General features: G+C 38.2%; 2 protein-coding genes across 4 annotated transcripts in view; one reads left to right on the top strand and one right to left on the bottom strand.

The window, feature by feature from the left end:
* GFM2 (GTP dependent ribosome recycling factor mitochondrial 2) overlaps nt 1-8,515 on the top strand; it is a 20,544-nt gene extending 12,029 nt beyond the window's left edge. For all 3 annotated transcript variants that reach the window (XM_083816936.1, XM_083816934.1, XM_083816935.1), the window contains exons 12-21: nt 768-916; nt 1,450-1,590; nt 1,670-1,769; nt 2,548-2,737; nt 3,994-4,070; nt 4,579-4,717; nt 4,886-5,071; nt 6,546-6,661; nt 6,907-7,089; nt 7,578-8,515. In XM_083816936.1, the coding sequence (XP_083673062.1) occupies nt 768-916; nt 1,450-1,590; nt 1,670-1,769; nt 2,548-2,737; nt 3,994-4,070; nt 4,579-4,717; nt 4,886-5,071; nt 6,546-6,661; nt 6,907-7,089; nt 7,578-7,706 (1,410 nt within the window). In that variant the 3' untranslated portion in view covers nt 7,707-8,515. The remainder of the gene's footprint in view (nt 1-767; nt 917-1,449; nt 1,591-1,669; nt 1,770-2,547; nt 2,738-3,993; nt 4,071-4,578; nt 4,718-4,885; nt 5,072-6,545; nt 6,662-6,906; nt 7,090-7,577) is intronic.
* HEXB (hexosaminidase subunit beta) overlaps nt 8,512-24,024 on the bottom strand; it is a 16,617-nt gene continuing 1,104 nt past the window's right edge. Inside the window, exons 3-14 of the mRNA XM_083816942.1 lie at nt 22,362-22,427; nt 21,534-21,580; nt 21,212-21,322; nt 18,836-18,937; nt 17,341-17,470; nt 15,362-15,542; nt 14,173-14,259; nt 13,501-13,573; nt 12,749-12,923; nt 11,828-11,918; nt 11,540-11,644; nt 8,512-8,867 (exon numbers count right to left, since the gene is read on the bottom strand). Of these exons, the coding sequence (XP_083673068.1) occupies nt 8,804-8,867; nt 11,540-11,644; nt 11,828-11,918; nt 12,749-12,923; nt 13,501-13,573; nt 14,173-14,259; nt 15,362-15,542; nt 17,341-17,470; nt 18,836-18,937; nt 21,212-21,322; nt 21,534-21,580; nt 22,362-22,427 (1,232 nt within the window). The 3' untranslated portion in view covers nt 8,512-8,803. The remainder of the gene's footprint in view (nt 8,868-11,539; nt 11,645-11,827; nt 11,919-12,748; nt 12,924-13,500; nt 13,574-14,172; nt 14,260-15,361; nt 15,543-17,340; nt 17,471-18,835; nt 18,938-21,211; nt 21,323-21,533; nt 21,581-22,361; nt 22,428-24,024) is intronic.

The following is a 24,024-nucleotide window of genomic DNA, read 5'->3' as shown; positions in this document are numbered from 1 at the left end:
CATAAATAAAATGAGAACTTAAATATTGTCTGCACTAAAACAACAGAACATAGGAACTCCTACAAGTTGAGGAGTGGAAGCTGACAAAACTCATCAGCAGTGTGACAGTAACTTCTTTAAATGAAAAGACAGACAAAAATAACTTTTTTTTAAATCCTGACCTTGGGAAGCATTGGGCACTACTGTGTGTGCAAGAGGAGTTGCTGCAAGCAGTTCTTCCCCTTCCCATTGGAGGCAGAGAAGTAGCTTAGCTGTACATCACCTGCTCGTGTGCTGCAGGTTGCAGTGCCCTGAGAGGGCAGAATGTACAGTCTGTTACTCAAGACCAATGCGGGTAGCTAGATTCATGTTTATGACCTGTTGTGCGCATTGCTTGCCATAGCCCAGTTATTCTCAAGCAGTTGCTGGAATCACTTTCTAAATGCTTATTGCTAGCTGCAAAGGCTGCTGATTACATGATAATGATTTATATGTCAGTGGAGTTTTAGTACACTGTTGAAGGTCCGTTGGTTTGTCCTTGTGCTTTTTTACACGCTGATAGACTCACTGATAGACAGACACACTGATTTAATGAAGTGAAAAGGCACTCTTTACCTATAGTAAACATTTTATTTTCTGTCTTTCCTTTTCTATAAATAAAAGGAAAAAAATAAATGAGCTTGTCATTTCCTAGGTATGTGAACAGTGAGCAATATCTAAGAGCTGGAATACCATTTAAGGTTAAAGTGTGGTTTGTATGTTAACAGATTTATTATTTTTTTTTGCAGCTACAGTCTGCTATACGCAGGGTCACACTAGCTCAGAAAGCAGTACCTGTACTCTGTGGCAGTGCATTGAAGAACAAAGGAGTACAGCCTTTACTGGACGCTATTACTATGTACTTGCCTGCACCTAATGAGCGGTCATATGAGTTTCTGTGAGTAAATGAGAAGGGGAGGGTCAGCAAAAAGGAAAACGAGTAGGAGAGCATAAAAGGAGAAAATTTAAAAAAAAAAAATTAGGAAACCATTAATATCTTTAAAAATGCTTACTGCTGTTAGATGTTAAATAACAGTAAAGATGTACAGACTTAATATACTCAAGTACTGAATCTGCTCTGGCCAGTGCTACTAAAATTGCATGCATTTATCTCCAATTGCCAAACTTGCAATTTTAGAACTTAAAATCTATTTTTAATCTGAGGATACCAGCATTTTACAATGGGGGTCTAGGGATCATCTCTAATATTGGCTGAGTTATATGTCCTCTTACGTATTCTTCAGGAGGTGGAACTGCTTAGGTTAATATATGTTGTATAAATTATTCTTTTGTTTATTTGTTTGTCTTTTAAAGAAAAATCTGCCTCTGCTAATACTGCAACTTCTTAAGTGAGTGGGTATTTATCTAAATGTGAGCCTGAAGAATATTAATCCTACAAGTATGCTTTTTGTTGTGGTTTCTGTTTTGCAGGCAATGGTACAAAGATGACCTGTGTGCCCTAGCGTTTAAAGTACTTCACGATAAATGTCGTGGACCACTGGTTTTCATTCGTGTTTATTCAGGTTCACTGAAACCTCAATCAGCTGTATATAATATTAACAAAAGCTGCACGTGAGTAAGAGTAAGATGTGGTTTAGTGTAACATCGTAATGCCTGGTAGTCATGAAATATTCAAGAATTTCATTTGCAGGGAGAGAATAAGCCGTCTGCTCCTGCCTTTTGCTGATCAGCAAATTGAAATACCATCACTAATGCCTGGCAACATTGCCCTTACTGTTGGGTTAAAACAGGTAATTGAAAATCCGTGATTCCGAAAGGAAGCTTGTTTCACTAGTGTGCTTTCTACTTCTGTGATACTGTATCTCAAATGTGTTCTTGTCTTGATTGTTGTGAAATATATAAGCTTGCTTTATTTGAAGTATACATGTACTTCCTCCTAAAATGAAAAATTACAGTGTGCAAATGTTGGTAATTGACCTGGGAGATGCAGGGCTGATTACATGGAAGGAATTGGACATTGAAGCTGTAGGGTTCTGACCTTGTGTTCGTATTGCAACTCTCGCAGTACCGACACTGTGTAATGCCATGGAGAGACCTCAGTGGAGAAGGGGAGTGATGTTGCAAATAAGTTAACCAAAATTAACAATTTAAGTATGTTTTTTTTTTTCATACTTCTATTAGATGGCTTACTAGTATAGTGTTTCAGTGTCTGAACAGGCTGCATAGGTATCATTTGCAGAGATTTTCTAAAATGTAACCAATTTTAGCATGCATAAGCAAATTTCCTTTTACCAACACTGTCCTTTGTGGCTTTATATCTTGACTAATATGTTAGATTTAAAATCTAGTGAACAAGACAAAGAAACATCAGTCTAAGCTCGAGCATGTATTTTCTTCTTCCAGATCAGTCTAATTATTTGAGTAGAGAAGTTATAGTAATCATTTATAAATCAGTGCGGTGTAGCACAGATGGTTTTGAGGAAGAGAAATGATCAGCTTTTGGTTTCATTTTCATGTTCCCTCCTCCCCCTTCCTGTCACTTTTGGGTTACTGGGGGTTGATATATAGAGTGCCACTGGAGATACCATAGTGTCATCGAAGGCTTCAGCTGTAGCTGCAGCACAACGAGCTGGAAGGGATACTGGGAGAGAGCGGAGGAGTAGCAGTGACGTGGAGAGCCTTCTGCTGGCAGGTGTTGAGATTCCTGAGCCTGTCTTCTTCTGTACCATTGAACCTCCTTCAATGGCCAAGCAACAAGGTACAATGTAGATATGTAAAAGTATTTTAGATTGTGGTTGTCAGTATCCTGATTTTATTATTACTTTAACGTTTTTTGTGTCAGGGAAAAGTATTAACTATTCATTTTGAAGGAAGACATGGGGGCATTTGTCTCCTCTTTCCTATCTTACTATCATGCTTAGTTTTGCTACAGTCATGCAGATTTGCTGTTCTTAGCGTCTCTGAGTACAGTTAACCTTGAACTGTCTTTTTCAGTCAGCGTTTGCTGTTATATGCTATAGTGTAAACTCTCCACTTAGCAAGACCTTTCTGAGTCTAATTAGGGTTCACCCATGCAGTGTGACCTTTAATCTTAACTGCCCTTCCCAGAGAATCTGTACCAGAAAACCTGGTTGCTTCACTCTTTGAAAATACACCCTCCAACACTCTGTATCTTCATTCCAACAAAGCTGAGCATGGTTGAGGGTGAAGGGAAGGGAAAACCAAGTCCTGCTGTAGCACAGTGGAACGGAGCGAGGCAGGATGTAGATTTGGAACCACCTGCCCACAGGCTGAGCCAATGGGTTGTAAGGTGTCTCAGCTGTTTTTTCCTCAAAGTCTGCAAAATGAATAAATGCAGTTTCATCTGTGAGTCTGTTATTTTGTCACTGCTTTTTTATAGCTACTTTCTTTTGCAGTTCAGCAACATAATGGGGAATCACAAAAAAGATTGGCATTTGAAACTTTTATTGTTGAGCTCTTCTAAATATGTAGATAAATCATGTAAGAGTTAGTGGACAATTTTTCTCATCTATAAAAAAGGAGCAGTACTTTTTACTGAGTTGTTGAAGCACTTACATGTTCAATCATGTCTTTATGCAAGTGCAAAATATGACTTGGAAAACTGTATTCTTATGATTAAATTTTAACAGTTCTTTTCAGTAAGCCAGTATTTTTAAGTGAGACTATAATTTTTTATTTGAAAAGCTCCTTTCTCTGAAAGTTGCACAGAGTGTTAAGCTCTTGCTTGGTGTCATTAAATTTTGCTATTTAAGAAGTTAAATCAGTCATGGAAGCTCTCTTTAGCGTGCGATTAATTTATTGGAGAGAATAAGAAGTTACAAGTTGCTTGTAATTTCAGTTGTCTTTGTCTACAAAAGATATGCTTCTCCATGGTCCTTTTGGTTCCTTCTGAGAATAAAATATGACCCTAGGAGGAAAGTGATGTTTAGGCTTTATTCTGATTCTCAAATTACTGGAGTCTCTTCAGATACAATGTTTGATGTTTACGTACAGACTTGGATAATGCATTGAGCTGCCTTCAGCGTGAAGATCCAAGCTTGAAAGCGAAGCTAGATCCTGACACAGGACAAGTAAGATAAATCTCCTATTCATCATCTCATAGTCAAACTTTATTTTAGAACTGTCAAGACCACCCTTCGGTTAGTTATTTGTTTGTTCGTTTTTTAACATATTGAGATTCCCTTGAATGAGAAGGACTCTCTGAATGTCTTCGTATCATGTACAGAGCTGTGTGCCTCAAACTAAAATCGAGTCATGTGCACTTTACAGAATAAAGGAGGTCATCCTATGCTCTGCATGTTTTTGACAGTTCTTTATGAGTTCAGAAGAGTTTGAATTATGTACCCTCTAAGCTAATGTAATATGTTCTTTTTTTTGTAGTGGTCCTACAACAGTAATTGCTATTTCACTTAGGGTGTTTGGATGACTTAAAGTAGTCCTGTTTTCTTCTCTCTAGGCTCCTTAGAATTTGAAATACTTTTAAGAAGCTATTAAAAGCCTGTGAGTCCTTGTTTAAACAGCACTTTAAAAACTTGAAAGGTTTGCAAGATTTTCCACCTCTCTCTTTCGTCTTACTAGACTATTCTTTGTGGCATGGGAGAACTACACATAGAGATCATTCATGACCGAATCAAACGTGAATATGGAATAGAAACTTACTTGGGACCTCTTCAAATAGCCTACAGAGAAACCATCCTGAATGCTGCACAAGCCACAGGTAAAAGGAGTGAATGAGTGAATGTAAGAAACATCTTGTACCTGGTTCTGTTCCTTGAAATGACCTTTAATTACGCTTAACTACATAACTTTCATCTGAAAGTTACTTACACGTATTAGTTTTTTCTAAATGTGTGTTTCTTTTTTTTTTTCTTTTTTTTCCCTGCAGATGTATTGGATAAAACAGTAGGAGATAAACGACACTTTGTAACCACAGAGCTAGAGGTGAGGCCCAGGTTAGGGGACAAAGCAATGACAAAACCTGCCATTGAGTATGCTGAAAGTGTCATTGAAGTGCTACCGAAAGAACTTCAGGGAGCTATAGAAAATGGAATCACAAATTCATGTATTCAAGGTAAAGGAAGTGCTATGACAGCAATACTGGTGTAACTTTTCAGCATGTTTCTGTAAGAAGCAATTCAGTATGTTTCTAAGAGGGGAAAAAACTCCTTGGTAGCTTGAAAACTAAAATTAATTACCTATTAATGCTGTTTGCAAAGGAATATTCCAGGATTACCTTAACTACAAAAATTAACAAAAAAAATTTTTTTGCCATGCTTGCAACTGAAGTCAGAATGTCTTTGGTTTTAAACTTGATTTCTCGTAATTCATTCAACAATGAGCTTCATTTAGTCTGATGTGTTTTTTTTGATCTAGTTTTTTGATAACAAATAAGGCTTTTGCTTGATGGACATCAAACCACAGCAATGTGATCGGAACTGGTTTCAGAGGCCAACATGTAAATATCACACTTCTATTAGTTACTGATTTTTTTTCCTGATTTTCACTATGTTAAATCAGTGAAAGTATACGATAAATAGTCTTAACGTAATTGCAAAGTATTCTCTAAAGAGCTGTCTTTTACATTTAATTCAAAACAAGATGTGTTTAATAATTTCTGGCCTAAAAACCCTCCCTTACAGCAAAATTAACAGGTAGTGGATTAATAAATAAGAATTAATATAGAATAGGTAGCATGTGCTGTTTCTTTTCCATGTTGCTTTGAGCCGGAAAGTGTTCTCAGCTCTAGCTGTGGAGTGAGTCTTGATTATGTGCTTTCTTCACACTCCTTGAAGACCCTTCAGAATGTGTAGTCTTTGTAGTCTAGCGGTATAAAATTCATACCACTAAGGGCTTTCTTCCTTTTTAAATAAATAAATCTGGCCATGTTTTCTGTAGGAAAAAAAAGCTGTTTTAGTTTTCCTTAGATGCAGTTCAAGCCTTCCATCCTGTCTAACACAGTTTGTGATCTGCTTGAGAGCCCTCGTTTGGAGGGAAATAACCTACCTAGGTTACTAGAGAAGCAGTTCATCTTTTATGGAATTGAGTTAACCTTGCAGTGGGTTGGTATTAGGCATTTGCCGTGATCACATTCTGTTGAAAATAAAAGTACAGAAGATACTCTCACTTTAGGTTAAACAAAAGATTTCCTTACTTTTTCAGATGAGGTCTTGTTTCAACAGACAAGTTTTAGATATTTTAATGTATTAAAAAAAAAATCATTTGGGAACAGCTGTGTGGATGAGTGCACTCAGGAACTTTCAATTCTGAAAACTGTTAACTGTTTTTGGTAAAGAGAATAAGAAAGTATAAGTCTACATTCCTTTTTCTCTTTTGGCAAAGCTAGGTAATGATAAAATCATGAAATGAGGAATAAGACAAAGAGTCATGCCCTTAGGCATAGCAAAGAGAAGGGGAAGGGAGGGAGAATTCACGAGAGACTCCAAATTAATCCTGATTTTTTTCCCCTCTGCGTGTCCTAATACTCTGAAAAAAAAATAAAAGCCTGTTTTTTTTTGTATGCTTTTTTTCTTTCTTTTCCTTGCCAGGACCTTTGCTAGGATTCCCAGTTCAGGATATAGATGTGACAGTGCAATCACTGACAATGCATCCTGACACCTCCCACACAATGGTATCAGCGTGTGTCTCCCGTTGCTTGCAAAAGGTACAGCAAAACCTTAAGTTGTTGTTGAGCACAGTAGCATGAGGTATCACTGGGAAAATACGTGTATATCAATATCTGGTAATTGTTCTTCTTGGATGGTGTAACACCCTCGCTTGGGGATTTTATAGCTTTTGGAAGCAGAGACTCAGAGTGGCAGTATTAGCTTACATTATGTAAGCATTTCTTATGTCAATTTTCTAAAAACAAAAAAAGATTCAGCATAATTCTCCTTGCTTTCCATGTAGGCTTTGAAAAAAGCTGGTATACAAGTACTGGAGCCCCTGATGAACCTAGAAATCACAGTAAGTGAAGATCATCTCAGTGCAGCACTCGCTGACCTTGCACAACGGAGGGGCAGTGTTCAGGAAATCCAGAGTCGTCAAGATAACAGGGTTGTGGTTGCTGCTGTTCCACTAGCAGAAATGATGGTATGTGGTTACCTTAATGCACAAAAATGCTTCATAGGCTTCAGATCACTTTCCTTCTTATGGATGACTGAATTTGGAATGGATTTTTTTATTATATTTCAGTTATTGAAAGACTAAAGGAAGTTATTTGGAGGGGTTGCAGGGAGGTAGGGCCTATTTGGCTACTGCGCTTGCAAACCTCGCAGTATTTTGGGCCTCACTCAGTTTGTTAACCAGCATGTTTTCAATCTTAAGTCAGAGAAGTAGTAAAAAGTAAAAAATTGGTTTTAAAGAGAACAGTAATTTTTTTATAAAAAAAATGAAATTACTAGGTTAATTTGCTTGTGTGTGTTGCACTTTAATACTGTCATATTTAAAAATATAATATATATACTATGTTGCAGCATACTTATTACTGTTCCTTTTTTCTCTGGGACCATAACAATTCTGTGATAATTTATCTTCTGTTTATCCTAAATTAAATGACATATGTTCTCTATTTTGTCCAGGGCTACTCCACAGTTCTGCGTTCTCTAACATCAGGCTCGGCAACCTTCACTTTGGAGTTAGCCAGTTATCAAGCCCTGAACAGCCAAGAGCAAAGTGCCCTTCTGCAAAGGAAGATGGGGTTGGTGTGACCATTCTGCTCTGCGGAAGGAAGAAGACTGTCCGATCTTCCCTGTTAAATATTTTCAGGAGACTGTTTACATAGACGAGTATGTTCTTCTGTGATGAACTCATTGTGATAAACAGTGAATTACCTGCTGTACGAGTGGACTGTGCTTTTGACTCTCCGAGGGAAGGTTCAAGAGACTGTGTTCTTCTGGCACAGCCTTGTAATTGCAAAGCAGCTGAACCAGAGACGGGGCTACAGTCTGCTGCTTTGGCAGTCCTTATCTTACAGACATCTACAACGAGAAGTAATGGTCATTCCTATGAAGAGGATTTATACTATTAAGTGCTATAAAGATTGAGTCTTACTTTACTAAGTAAAGTTTGTGAAGCTTATGGCTACAGATGAATACAGTTTTGCTAGGCTGTATTTGAGTTCTTTTCAGCTGACTACAAGAGTAGGGTTAAGAAGCAATTTGAACGCTACAAATATTCCTGTAGTGTTAGAAACCAACTTGGAACAGAGTTCAGGACACTGAATGTAACTTTTGCCTGAGTTTTCTTTACCAAGTATGTGGAGTGCAGGCTTCTGCATGTTGAATAAGATCTGTTCAAAAAATACAAGAAAGGCAGAGTTCTCCCCCAGCAGGAATCCCTACCTACCATCTTGGATATGTTCAGGGAGGATTTCTTTTGACCTTTAAGAATGATTGATATAAGCTTTAAATGGTTCTGATTTGCTGTGTATTACAATTACTTTGTGATTTGCAATTCTGCAATTACCTAGAAAAGTAGCAAATGACAAGACACTTAAATAAAAATGGTCTGCTCTTTATCTAAACAGTATCTTTATTTTTCCCCCACCTTTGGTATGTAAAGTATCAAGTTTCAAGATTTCACAGTGAAGAATACCTCTCTCATGAAAGCATGCTATGGGATTAATCGCATTATCCCCAATTGAAAAAACAAAACACCAAAAACATTGTTTTTACTCCAACAAGAATGCCAAATAACTTTACTTAAAAGTGAAAATTTTAAGTCTTTGTTCAACAATCAAACCACGTGTACGCATGTTCACACTCCAGAGGCACTTCAGGTTGTTGAGGAGAAGGCTCTGAAGCAGTTACCACCCTCTTGCTTCATGGGCACAGTAGCCAACAAAGAGAGGTTCAGCTGCTATGCCACGTCTGTTAAAAAATAAAGTGGAATATGTATGATTAACCAAATAATGGACTAGTGATATAGGCAGGAAGAGAGATACCGGCAGTCTGCTTTAATCTGCTTTGTGTAAACAAAATGGATGGCCTACTTAGGGAGTCAGAAGGGCCCTGTTCGATGGCTGATTGTGCTGAAGTATCAAGCTAAGTACAGTTCTCTGTTTCAGTCAGTTGTACCAGAATACTAGAAGATGGGTTGAAAAGCTTAAATTCAGGGCCTGTGAGTTTTGCTATGCTGAAAAAGTTATTGCTTTTATTGAAGATGAATAATGAATGTAAAAACACAAAAATTGTTTACATTTACACACTCCCCTCCCAACCTAACATTTCCTTCATGTGCAGCTGTAACTGTCCTTTCATTCAATTTATGACTTTGGGCAGATAGTTTAATAAAAGGTCTCTTGCCAGAGAGATGCACTTAAAACACACACACACACCCAATCCAAAAAATTAGTAAGATACTAGGAAAGACGTTTCAGAATGAAAGTAGTGGTAGTCAAAATTCTGCTAAAAGACATCTAGGTCTCTGTTTCCCTTCTCCCATCACTACTCCTCTGTATTTTGTGCTTCTGTATCCTACTACAGGAAGCTGAGTTTAGATCTGAATAGCAGCTGTTTTTATAGTACTATTTCAGTAGCAGTAACTCTGCATTTAGATATGAAGAGTTACCATTCTTCCACTGACTTTGATCTAGATGTTAAAAAATTTCTACCTACTCTTTTCCTCGCTGTCTGGTATCCAGATGTACATAGTGAGCCAGAGCTGCTTTACTTGGAAAGGCTCCTCAGCCTGCTAGAACTGCCACGTCTATGGCAGTATATACTGTCTGTATATACTTATGCTATGTACAAAAACGTTGGTAACTCCAAACAGCCTGACTGATAAAATCAGCTCTCTGGAATTCAAACAAAGCTCAGGAAGCCTTGTGGAGGGTCTGTATATATGAAAGACAATGTGCTTGCAGACCCAAGGAGGGCTCATTTAAGCAACGTAAAGGGGGTGGTTCCTCTAGTGTTCCTCTAGTCTAAAGCCTACATCAAATGAAGACTTTTAAGGGGGACAGGTCCTTTTATAAAGCTAGTCTTTTTATAACAGGAATTGTTCACTATGAGTTTATATGCCAGCAAATTGCCTGACAGTACCTTAAGGGAAACATACAACAAGTGCAGGGAGCTGTCTTTATTTTGTCCCTGAGTTCCCCATCTCTCATGCTAGCACATGAGTAACTCGCCACAGCCATCTGGACCAGCTCCCTTTGCTGCAGGTACTGCACAAGTACCGGTATTAAGGAAGAGGATGGAGAGGCTGCACTAACTAACCCAGGTACAGGAATAGCATGACTTAGCTCACTCTAAAACCCTAATCCTAGTAGCACAGCCGCCGCACTGTTCAGTTTTATCAGCATTCCCTCTGAGCCCCAGCAAGAGATATAAGATCCTGTTAACTGATAGGTGGATAGGATGTAAGTTTTTAATGCCCTTTAATCTTGTTTTTAACATGTGTTTGTTAACTTCCTCTTAATATATCTGTCTTTCTCAGGACTGAGGGAGATAATGCAATTCATGCCTAACAATATTTTCCTATAGCATTCTTTAAAGCCAGCTTGAAATAAACCCAAGAAGTCAAAATTACATTGAGACTTTCAGTTACTCTATAAAGTTAGTTTATACTCTAAGCTTAAAGTCGGTGATTGTGACAGATGATCTTGCTGATATATCTACAGGAACCTGAGCAGAATGCTTGACTTTTGGGTACTGCCATGCATCTTGTCCTTTAAAAGCCTCTCCCTCAAAATCCTGTTTCTCATGGTTGGTATTTTCTATGATTTGTCATAAACTACTGTAAAGCTAAATGGCATGTTGCATTCTTGCTGCAGTCCAACTTTGCAGCAACATTTGAGAAAATCTAGATGTCTCTCTGGCTGTGTACTTTTACAAGTGGAGTCGGACTTGGACTTCAGACCTGGAACTGACTCATTTCTACAGCCGTGAATATAGACAAGACAGCACTGGCAATAAAAAACTAACAACTCGTCTGGACACTTTTTGAGAATGAACTGCAGAAAACAATCTGTTACGAACTGACTTGGTTTACCGTAACCATAAATAAAGTTTAATTCTACAGGGTCTCCATATCTACCTCTCTCAGTCCCTACATTAAGGCAATACCTGAAAGAATAGGACATTCAAGCTCACCTCTCGCACAAGAAACTCCATTGGAATGCCTGTGCCAACTCTTTAGTTTTTATTCCCAGCAATTAAAAAAAATGTATCAGTCTACTTTTTCTCCGGTCTGTGTATTCCTCTTGTATGCCCTTAAATATCCTTTGTAGTCTGAAATAAATCAATCTTGGGGTAGGTTTTTGTCTTTAGAGGAAAGAGGAACAAAGATGAGTTCTAATATTTCACTGCAGAGGGTTAATGGTTTTGAGAATGTTATTTGCAAAACTCTTTGAACTCCTGTCTTATTGCATCTGTTCTTCCCCTTCTGAAGATACAAAAAACACATGGGATGATATCTACGTAGACTAGACTGATAGGTTTCCTCCCTTCATTTCTGAGCCAGCAAGTTAGGCCTGTACTTCAGCACCACTGTCTCTAAGGCATGAAAACCACAGGTTTACTAGAGCTATTAATCTTACCTGAGCATGCGGCATCGATGATTAGACAGTCTTTTATAGGCATCCTGCAAGTCAGTCACGTTGCTGCTGCTCCAGAGTCTTTCCCCTACAGCACTTGCCCGAGGCCTGTAAAGGTAAGTTTTAGAGGAGATACTGTCTACAACCAAGAATGGATTAAAAGTTTTTTTATATCAGGTCTTATATCCAGAAGCACCAATTTTTATAGCTGCTCAAGGTCAGTATACAGTCCTGCTGGATTAGTTCGTGCTCCTCATAGCTAGCTTTCTGAAATCTAAACAAAGTTCTTACCACAGTCTTGGTGTGAGGTTAGTTGCATCCACAAATTCTCCCCACAAGCAAGCTTCTCCACCTATTAGGAGCTTTTTCTGTTTTTCAGATCCTGAATTCAAAACAGAAAGATAGAATTTGCATTTGTCCAGAAGAGGGGCATGTATCAGAAATTTCTTTTTTCACTACTCGGATTGCTGTTCAGCTGATGTTCATTTTATCATATAACGTAGCTATCCTGAGCACAAACTTAACATTTTGCTAGTCCTGTTATTGAATGTGATAATGATTAGCCCATTTGACTGGAAAGCCTGTTTCCCTTCTCTGGCAGAAGAGATTTTAACTTTTAGCCTCTGAAGACACACCCCAGCCTCTAGACCTTCTTCAGGGATTCCAGTCCTGATGAAAATTGCTCCTTCTACTACACACAGAACATTTTTTGAAGAAGCTATAGAAGTCAGGTGTTCTCCCTAACACCTCACATAAAAAAAAAGCCCAGGGAAAACCCTAACATCTTTGTATCAGCTTCAGCCAGAGGGAGAGAACATACCTTTTCTAGAACAGTCTAACACTGTAGAAGGTTGCTTCAAAATCCGAATTCAGAGTCTGTCTACCAGCAGCCATTTTGCACAATTCTGTCCCTAATGCATGACACGTCTGTCCACACAGTCCAGCACACATACACCAGTGCCAGATGCAATTCCATTTCCAATTCCATTTGAATTCCAATTCAATTTCCATTTGAAAAATAGAAAGTTGATATTTTTTACTTAAGAGTTTTGCAGAGTTCTAGCTGGCAAACAAGTCCTTTGATTACAGAGTATCTGATCATACTGACTGCACGCATCGCTAAACAACTTTTCCTTCCCATTTTTACCTGATTACGAACCAAAGACTTTCACACAAAAAACATGCATATAAAAAAAGAGTAAGATAACAAACCAGGGAAGTTGAGTGGTTCTACGCTGTAGTATTTCTTCCAGTCTTGTCCATAACTAATGTAATCCAAATACCAGGGAGCTGCCAGGATAGCAGTGAACCCTGCTTTAGTGACACTGCTTAGTTCATGAGCATAGTTATTTGCCATCCACACTTCAACTACAGTATCTGGTTTCAGCTAAAAGGGAAAAATAAAGGAAATTTACATGAAAGACAATCCTAATTGCTGTTATCAGGAAAAGGATAATGGATTTCAAAACTTGGGGTGTGACATTCTGTTTTGAAGAGGAGTATTTTGGAAGCTACCTTTGGTTGTTTTCTTACATAGAAAATCTAAAGCTGATTATTTGTTTGTTTTAAACAGAGCTCACGCTAGAAGTTTAGTTTATAGACAGTTAATGCCCTGAGATGGGTCCTACATGCACCAGCTGTCTGACCGGCTTCTAAAAGCTGAGCACCAAGTGTTACTAGTCTAGGTGGACTGTTATGTCAGAAAACTTAGAATAGATGAAAAAAGAATAGAGACTTTCCTACTCTTTACTCTGTTGCTCTACATCATTATATTATCTGTCTTCACTTCAAAGAAAGTGCTGCAGTGCTGGTGTTCCTGTTTCACCTATTTTGCCTGTCCTGCTAAGGTCAGCAGATTTGCTTTCAATTCTTAAAAGACACAACCAAAATTACTTAATACTTTGGAAGCCTCCCACAATACCGTGCAGTTATGCAAAAGCACCTTACTTACTTCCCAATCTTACCTGTGCTTTGTTATCGAACACTTCCTGCCAGACCACGTATCCTTTGTTGTAAGAGGAAACAATATCCAAGATCCTAGAATTTGGGAATAAGATGATGTTTGTGAACATCAGGTAGCTCACGTACAGACACAACATAGCAATATTTCCTACTCTAATGCACGTCAGGCGTTTCCAATGCTGCATGAAGAACCAAACAAACCTTTTTTTTTTTTTTTCTCTAGTTTTGGCTTTCAGAGCTCTGTCTAGAAGGGCACATGTATAAGGATATGCAAGTGCAGTAACACAAACTCAGGTAAAGAACATAACCGGTAACTCACAAAGGTGTTAAAATCTACATTATTTAAGAACAAATGAAATAAGTGGCCACAAAAGCCTTAGGACTTTCCCTCCCCACCTTGTGTATTGACATTTAAACAGATACCTAGCTTAAGATACTCGATACATTCAGACTGTGCTTAGAACTAGCCTACATATCCTTGTTGTGTCCCACATCTTAAAGCAGTAAACTTTATATTCAGTGCATTAATTGGAAAGTAGTAAGTGGGCAGTACCCCATACATGGGAATTTTTGAAAGCTATACAGTCTAAAATAGCTTCTGTATCTGCACCCCAACATTCCCCTCAGATAGTGGCTGTGATAAGCTGGGTAGGAAATAAAAACAAAAAACATACTTCTGAATGTAGTACGATTCCAGTTTAGCATAGTCAATGCCAAACCCTTGCTCCTTCATGAACTCTTTCACATCAGGGTTAGATTTCCTTAAACAGTAACAATAAAACAAGTTATAAAAGAAGAATAACTGTTTGTTTGTTTTAAACCTGATTTCCCAACTAGTTTCACCTATGCACAGTACACTAGATGATGCCTTAGACATGCCATAGCCTGGAATGTACAAGAGAGCAGAAGCAGCAGGATAATATGATTTAGGTGTTTTGAAAGAAAATTTCATCCTGATTTGAAAGAAAGCCAACAGTCATCATTCTCTGGGAATGCTACTGAAGTCACTGTTTTAAAGCAGCCTCTGGCAGACTGCCTAAACTTCCTAAAATCTCTGGGGTTCCTGGTTTCTCAGTGGTTTTGTGGGAAGATTGCTAGCAGGTCTAGAAACTGAGCAGACAGGGAGTTTAGCAGTACCAGGAGATCTGTGGGAGTGACATCAAGAACCAAGCTTGAGAAAACTTCCCTAAAGCAATGCAACATGTTGTGATATGAAATTTGTCAGAACTTATCTTTATTTTAAAAATTAAACCAAGTCCTGAGCGTTCAGATTTGATACTTCAAGAAAAAGCACAATATTAACTAGATCAATCTAAATACTAATTCTATTAGATCATCTCCAAACCCTGTATTATTAGTTTCCTGATCAGAAAGACTCCCAAAACAGTAAAAATCTACAACTTGAAGAACTGTATTAATACATGCCATACTTGTAATACAAGCACACAAGAGTCAGTGTTCTAATTCTTAATGTTAGCAGATCTTCTGGAAGGCAGAACTCAACAGAAAGGACTGCTTTTCCTTTAACACAAAGCACTTAAATGTTAATTATCTTCTATAGTACTTTTCTCCCATAATTGTTCTCCCTTCTGCATGGTTTGTTTCCTTAAAGGATTCCTTTTTAATAGCTGAACGTTTGTGAAACTACTGGTCAAAATAAAATTCTGCACAACTCTAACTCCTACAACACTTGCTTGTTGAAGATCACAAATGCTCTGCCTGTAAATTTTTACAGGAGTAGGAATGGTGAATATCTTTGGGTTAAGCAGTGAAAAACCATCTCACATAACTGAGTGCTGTAATTGATGTATTTAGGCAAGTTTAAGAGACACTAGCTATTTATTCTTTGAACTGTGACCGTACCAACAATCGAAGCTCACTTCATCTCCTCCTAGGTGAATGTAGGCATCAGGAAATACACTGCTGATTTCTTTGAAGAATTTAGTCATGAAGTCATAAGTTGAATTCAAAATGGGATTTACAGGTCCAAAGGACCCACTTGGCTGTTCTCCATTGTAACAAGGGGTGAGAAGATCTTTTTGACCTAATAAAAACAATTAATAGAGGATATTCATTTCCATGCTGGTGTGCTAACTCTTCTAGCAGGAAATAGTTTACCCTATTACAAAGGTTAATATTCGTGACTAAAGTGCTCATCTATTCCATGTACAGTGAAATAGAGAAAAGTTAAAATATAACAATTTTGCCCAAGGTTGAGCAACCCTCTAACTGGAAATTAGGACTCTGGCTTTTAGATTTGCAATTTAGAAACATAGATTTATAGAACATGTCCTGGAAAGCAGCTTCTGGACAACTACTTGAATAGGTAAGCTTTAAGGGATTTATGAAAGAAGCCAAATAAAATGAGTGTGCTCTGGAGGTCTCTGTTCTCTTTTTATTACTCTGTTCTGTTAGCACCTAAGTAGGTAGTTGTTGTTTGGCTCGAGGTAGATGTTCTGCCCTGTATGCTAGGAAGCTGCCTCTACTCAAGAAAGGAAGGCTAGACAAAAAAAATAAAAATAAATAAATAAATAAAACTAATAACAATAAACTCAACCAAACAAAAAACAACCAAACAAAAAACTCCTAACCAGTGGTTCTTGAGTCAAGCCACGTGAAGCAACATGAGCTAGGAGAGCAAAACAGTATAAAGTTTTTATACGTAGGCTGGAGATTCCTAAGTTCAGTTTACTCTGTTTATCATGGTTGCAGCAGCAGCACCTTCCACCTGCATGTTTTCTATTCTATGCACGTTCACCCAAACAGGGCCGTGCTAGTACATTGCTTCACCTACCCTCCGTGCATGCCTTCAAACCTCTCTCCAGCATCCTGAATTTAGAAGTAGGCAAAGCATAACTACAGTTCTCACATTAAAAAAGCTGTCATACACAAAGCTACTGGGACCAGCTAATTTCAGGCATGAGAGCTGAACCTTCCTCTCTTAGTATGAATGTAGATCAACCTATGTATCGCTAGGCATGCCACTGGCTTTTGTTAATACATCATAACAATAAAGACTATATGAGATGAAAGACTGAGAAAGAACGTTTACAAATTCAGCTTTTGTGTTGTTCCTTTCCTTCTCATTTAAGGTTAGTGAGACAGTCTGAAGCACTTCCAATGTTCCGGTCACGCTTCCCACAGGATCAATACAAGACAGCTCTAGCTTTAGCAACAAGATAAGACGGACTAGAAAATCTATACTATTCCCAGTTTGGCCAAAAATATCTTACCCTAATTGCAGTGAAAACACAGTCTGTACATTTTGAATTAAAGTACAAGGTTCCCTGGTCCTTGAGCACAAGCAAACACCATCACTCAGGATTCAAGCATCACAATCAAGAATACTACTACTCTGAAATGCAGAAGATGGAGTGAAAGCATCCAAGTTCTCTGTATTTTGTATACCAGCAGAGTATCGCTTTACTAACAGACAGAAACATCAACCATTTTGAAAGAACCTTCTCAAAAGAGAACTCTCTACCCCAGAGACAGCAGCTCACTATCTCTAGCCACTGCCCTATTACTCTAAACTCAAGAGGACTGGATGGGGTGATAACATCAATATGAAGTCCAAGGCAGACAGAATATACCATGCCTTTGCACACGCATCCAGCACAGGAAACGACTGCTTGGTTCCAGCTTCCTCTATGCACTTTAGTTCCTCTAACATGTAACGGTCCTGATCATCATCGATTCTTTCCCTTGCTTATCTCATACCAATGGCCTTTCAAAATACTTCAAAGGCTGCCTTTAATAAGTCTATTTGCTTTTATACAGGAACATTATGCTGCACTTTACTTATCATAATCTTTTAACTATTAGTACTTTCTTGGACATACCTTTTCCCCAAGACTGCGTGTGTCCTGGGGTATCAAACTCTGGGATAACTCTAATGCCTCTTAACCGGGCGTACTCAATCACCAGACGGACGTCAGTAGGAGTATAGATGTGGTTATAGGAGTAAGCTCCCTGTGAAGTGTTCATATTTTGAGAAAGTTTACAAAATGTTATATCAGCAGCTCACAAAATCGGGATTAAAGTGTTATTTTTTTTAGACTGCAGAGCATTTTTTCAAGTTGGCCTTTTCTAGGTTATCACATGTGCAGCTGCCCTGACAGAACTTTTCGGCTGACTAGTGAGAAATATGAACCACATTTTCACCCTAAGATAAGTCTCCTGAGGAGATTCTCCTTTCTTCTTAGGTTCAGTTACTGAGGAAAATAAAAAAGTTGGATTCTATTCCATCAGGTTTTTGAAAGATATGTTTTTCACTTCTTCTGCTGAGAAGCAAGTTAGATTTTTCCTCCATCTCTGCATCACTGACTCTGAAACAGAGGGCCCTTGTTACTTGACGTGCAAGGCTAATGGAAAAGTTCTGCTGAGCCAGAAAGAATGGCGTTTTCTTCTGATACCTCCGCTTGGCTGTTTTGATACATTGCCCAATTTAGCATCGGCGTGTGTTTGTTTTGTGATGCTGTATTTGCGTATTATTCCACTTCCACACAGCCAACAAATGTCATGAGTGACCACATTTCTACAATTTGATAAAACACACACTTGTCAAAGAGCAAAACTACTTAAGAAAAGCATCGTGACTCCTCATGATTGATTGTGCCTTAAGCTTCCATTTATCTCAGACTGGTTTCCACAGCTGAGTGACTCAAAAAAAAGGTAATGGTAAGCATGCCTTCCGAAAGAAGATTATTCAGGCAAAGGACATCTCTCTCTCCCCAGCTGTTACTGGGGAATAGGACAGAACTCCACAGCCATTCCTAGGAAAACTAATCTGACTGCACCATCCAACATCTACAGTTTCTGAATTTTAAAATTCTTCATTGACATCTGCTCTAAGCACTGCCTGTGTAATTTTCATATGAAGGTCAGAGTCTATCAAGCATTTTAAAACAATCACAAATCTTATGCATTAGCTCAGTCTGCTTCAGCATACTTGATTTGGCTGCTACTGTACTGCTAGTGAGCAAGAACCTCTTGATGGCTTTCATTAATTAGCAAAAGCTGCTGTGAGTCAGGGAGTAGAGACATACATCACCCTGTATTTTTTTTCAGAAAACTTTCACTTTTGGATCTCTTATAGAAGCAGAATGTCTTGCAAAGTTAACTAGATCTCTAAAAGAGCAAAAGTACTATTACAGTGGTTCCAAGCGTATAGATTTTTGGAATCTCTCGTACTGTTTCACAATCAGCCTAGGCAGGCGTATTCACCCATTCACAGGCTCTCGCTTTTGTATTTTATTTTCACAAAAGATGTGCCAGAAATACCTGGCATGTATTCATTCCTGCCCGTTCACCCCTGCTCCAAAGATGTTTACTCACCTTGTTACTTAGCTCAGGAAAATAAATACTCTGGTAAGGAAATGACTGATCATCAACTATATGCCAGTGGAGGACATTGAACTTGTTAAAAGCCATGGCATCCTGTAACGAACAAAGCAATACAGTCCAGTTAAGCACTTTAGTTTCACAAAAAAAATACGTAAAAGAAGGTGGTCTTCTCCTATTACATCCTGCATGCCTAAAGCAACAACTAAAATGAAGGAAAAGCATACTATTTTTCACTGAACTGTAGAATCATACGCTAAAACACACCAACCTCTTTATAACCTTCTCCTTTCCTCCATCATCTATTCTCTTCAGTCCTACACTGCAAAGTCAACAAGCACTTCATCTGATCAAGCTGTACTGGTTGGTAGACAAGGAACCACTATAAATTCTTATTAATTTCTTCCACTTCACAACACGTTTACGTGATTCTCTACACAGAATCAGCTATTTCACCTTACAGGAAAGCTTATGCTTTTCTACCGAAATACTTTGGACTTGAAAAGTAAACAGCATGAGAGAGATTCCTACCACTGAGTACATCCTTACTTCCTAGTAACCCTTCCAGTACCCATTTCAAGTGCAGGCAAGATAACTATGCATTTTTCTGTCAATACAGTGTCAGTATTTCTATTTTGTACACTGTACATTATCAAGATAAATGTAAACACATTTATTATAGAATCATGACTCCAGCTGGGCAGTTACAAACGTATCATGAGTTATACAAGTTTGTCACAGTCACTTTAATTGTTGTGTGCTTGGAGTGGAAGGAATGTGTCCTCTGCATTTTTCTGCTCCAAGTAATTGCAACACAGTTGCTCCCAATCTCTTGCCACAATTCAATTTTTTCCCCTTTTTTCATCCAAGCTGTCTTTTCAGAAGCAACAAAGATCTCTTCAACGAACTACTGCCAAATCCAAAGAAGATTTATACTTTGTCCATTTGCCAAAGTTACTTCATCTCTTTTATCAGAGAGCAGTAGTTTTAATTATTGCTCGCCTTCATGCATTTCTACCAACTACCATCTTTCCACATAAAAATTATACTTCCTGGCCCTCCCCACGGTCTTTCCTTTCTCAAGGATGGTGTCGTTCCTGGAGATACAGTGCAGTAGCCAGACACAAACAGGAAATGTATTTGAACTGCTGTCTTAAGCATCTAATTACCACATGTCAGTGAAGGGATTACTGCTGCTTTTTATTAGGTTAGCCTGGATTCAAGCAGGCACACTTTTTCATAAGCCAGTAAAATGGCATGAAACATAGCTCTGGTGAAGTAGTTGTGCCACAGAGATAATTTAAGGAAAGAAAACAAAAGAGCAACAGTTATGAAAATACAATGATGGTTAGAAATACAAGTCTCAGAAGTCAAGTTACACTTTGGACATACATCTACCCTTTTAGAAAAGTCAACAAATACTGACAACAAATATTGACACAGGAACTACTTGAGTAGTTGAAGCATTCTCAGTTTCAAATGACTAGCTGCACGAACACTAGTAGCCAAGCTGGGACTGATCTTAAAGGTGAATACAAGTTGTAAATACTCATAGAAGGGCTAGTTCTGAGCACAGTTCAAGGATGACCTCAGAAATAAAGGCTGGTTTTACCTGCGCTCTTTTCCTGCCCATCACAAGCCTGCCCTGCAAAGTTCTGGAACATGGAGGGAAATATCTAAGAAAAATTTCTCTTGGAAAAGCAAGACAGAGATAAGATAGGAAACTGCATGTTCCTTCATTCAAAGGCTCCCCCACTTCAACCAAGTAAGCCCTGCTGCAAGTTTTTTTGACAGGGGAAAAGGACAGTATGAAATAAGAAAACCCACAGCTTTGGGTGCTGTAATTAGACAAATTCCTCACCTTTGCATCAAGGTGGGAGTATACATTTCTTACTGGGCTTGCGCTGTTTGAAGAGAGTTTACTCCTTTTTGAGGGAAAGCAGTGAAAGAAATCAGTAGCTCCCAATGAACCCCCCTTTGTATTTCATTACTGAATTGCTCTTAGCAACACAAGAATGGACTATGTGGCTATTCAAAAGCCTGTAGCTTTCCTGCAACCACTGACACTCAAATTAGACCTTGAAATACATGAGCATGAGCTGGTGTAAACAGAAAATACTGAAAACCCACAGTGCACAAATCCCAGCTTTCTTTACAGATTTACATGGCAACCGCACACTCAATTCATCACCAGCGTATGCTCTGACTGTAGGCTCTGATCTCCACTTAGAAAATTTCACTCTGTTCTTTTAGAAGTCAGACAGGTTTCATTCATTTCATTTCATATCAACACAAGTGCTATTTACTTCAGGGGACAATATACAACAACAGAAGGCCTTCCTTATTAATGATACATGACAGTCCACTTACCAGGTTTGTAAGAATAGATTTCAATGGCAAATAGTGCCTTGACGTGTCAAGTAAGATTCCTCTATGAGCAAATCTTGGGAAGTCGTAGATATCAGATTCGTTGACAAGAAACTACGAGAATGAGATTTTAAAATTAGAATTCTCATTTTGTGTTCATCACTACAAACAGGAAATACTTCTCAGTTTGTTAACTGCCCTCCAACCATTATTTTCTCAGAAAATACTTAATGAAACTCTTAGATCTGCTGTTTCTAGAAAAGCACCTAACACAGAATGTGACTGTCTCATCAGAACTGTGGTTTTAGTTAATAGCTATACTTACACTTCCATAATCATCTTCATGAACCAACTGACTGAAGGTTTCCAAACCTGGAAAAATCCAAGAAAGAGATATGGAGTACAACACAGTACTCGTCCTTAAACTTATAGTTAAAAACAGGACCAAAACTATTTCCAGGCATGAACATAGTTAGAAAGAATGCCTTGTGACAGAGTTTCTTTCTTGTTATCACATTTTCCTTAGTTGCTCAAGCACAACATTTAAGGAAGTAAGCTTAAACATGTAAGGACAAGAGAACTGTTCAAACTCTCCATTATATACGAGTATTGAATATTATCATTACAGCTCAGCTGTACCAAGTTAATCCTTGAATAGAACAGAAGCTACTGAGAGCAAGGTAGCAATGTCTGGTGTTGATATGCATATATTCCTGTCATTTCTAGAACAGGTGGACTTTCTAATTCAGCATAAAAAAAATTCTAATTTAGATAGTAAGCACAGAAGACCAAGACTTCAGCGTTATGGTCTTTTTGGTGATGTGTTCTGCATATTCAGTTATTAGATGTAGTCAGAGAATAATTTGTTCACACTGTAGATGAAAGAGGTTTTTAGCACCCAGGATTTGTTTGGCTTGGATGATTTCAAACACAGCAAGAGTGGAGGTACAGTGTGCCACTGGATCTAGGATGCTGAACATACAGACTGAGGTGTCCAGCGCACACCTTTGTACCCTTCTGGCCTCCACGACCAAGTTTACTTCCCATAAAAATCTGAATGAGGGCAGGCCTTAGTGGTCAGATGATTCCTACTCTGCAATGCAGTCTATATAACCTCAGAACAAACAGCTCTATATGGGAAGTATCGACTTACCTCTTAAAGCACCCCATACTTCATCTGCTTTCAGTATAGCCACAGGCTCAGTTATAGTTAAATGATCTAAAGAGAAGAAAAAAAAAAAGTTTATTCCTCAAGAAAGCATGAATTGATATGACAGTATTAACAGGAGTTAAATGATTCTTCAGGTCCGCCTTTTTTTTGTAATTTTTTTTTTTAATTCTAATAAATGCTATTGCTGTTTTTAATGGTGATACTGTGCAGCTATTTTTCATTTATGGGCTCCCAAAATTGAGCAAGCTACTAGTCAGACAGCAGTTAACCACTAAGATGTTAAACAAATACAGTTTTAATAATGGGAATGTTCAGTGTTGCACATGGGCCTGAATTTCAGACTAGTTTAGCTCATTTGATTGAAAACACAGCAAATGATGTTTTTGCATTTAATATGGAGACAACAAGGGTTAGGTAACTAAGTTGGACCTAACCACAGAATTTTACTTCTCCTTTTACATTCACTTTAGATACTTCATGCTTACATATTTTTAGAGGTATAATTTGTCAAGTAATATTGTTTGGTGCTTATCATAAAGATCTCATTAAAAAGGAAAAAAAATACCAAAACATCTAATGAGCACATGTAGGGCATCAGTAAGATGAAGCAAGGTAAACAAAATGAAGAATACTATCTGAAGAGATCCATAATAATCCCCCCTTGTGTTTGAGGAAGTGTTACTGACCACAGAGTACTGGGGGAAAAAAAGCACAAGTCATTTCATTTTTCCATGTAAGATGGTTCAACAAATTCTAGTAAAGAAACAAGTATTAGAGGGGTAGATTGTTGCATCTGCCTCAGTCTGAAGGAAGGGTTGGTTACAAATTACATGGTTCAAACTTTTGACTAAACTACCAGAGAAAAGCAATTCAGGGACATGAAGAAAGTATCCCAGACTTCAATTTTTACCTAAACACAGACAATTCTGTGTACGTTGGAAGTTCTAGGTAAGAAACAGAAGACGACAACTGCAATCTCTCTTTTTTTTTTTTTGTGGTAAACTGTAGGCCAGTCAGGGATTTGCTTCTGAGACAACATCTTTTTCTGAACATATGTCTTAAATGAATGCAGAACAACAAGTTTTGTAAGTCTATATCGAATCTTTTACACAAAGAGGAAAGAAGCCAGCAGGGAGAAAGGCAGACAACCTGTACTTTGGTTAGGTATACAATACTCTTGCTATGGGATTGCCACTGACTAATCCAAACTGTGTCTGTTAAGGAAAGGAACCAAATTGCTCCATCCAGCAACTGAGTAATTCCCTTACAGAAAAGAAGAATCAGCGTTGGTTCAGAACTCAAGTTCAGAAAGCAATTCAAAGTTCACCAAGTAGCAAAGCAATGTAATAACCTGACCATGGCAGAAAAAATCTGAAACATTAACAGTTTTGCTGCTGTATCCTGTCTGCATTGAAATGTGTGAAAAATTTGCACAGCAAAATTACGCTACTTGGCTGTGTGTACGAAAAGGTATAAGTAAATTTAAAATCAACACATTCTTTCACAAGTCAGGTAGAATTAGTCCTGCTGTTAATGTATGACTTAAGATTAAAAGGATCTTTTCCTAGGGATCTGTATCCTGGATACCAAACAACTGCCCAGACTATTACAGATTATCTCCAGACAGAACCAGATGAATTGAACG

This window comes from Anser anser (assembly GCF_964211835.1).
Source record: "Anser anser genome assembly, chromosome: Z".
Classification (NCBI taxonomy): Eukaryota; Metazoa; Chordata; class Aves; order Anseriformes; family Anatidae; genus Anser; species Anser anser.
The sequence above is the reverse complement of the archived record's forward strand: the minus strand, read 5'-3'. Positions and strand labels throughout refer to the sequence as shown.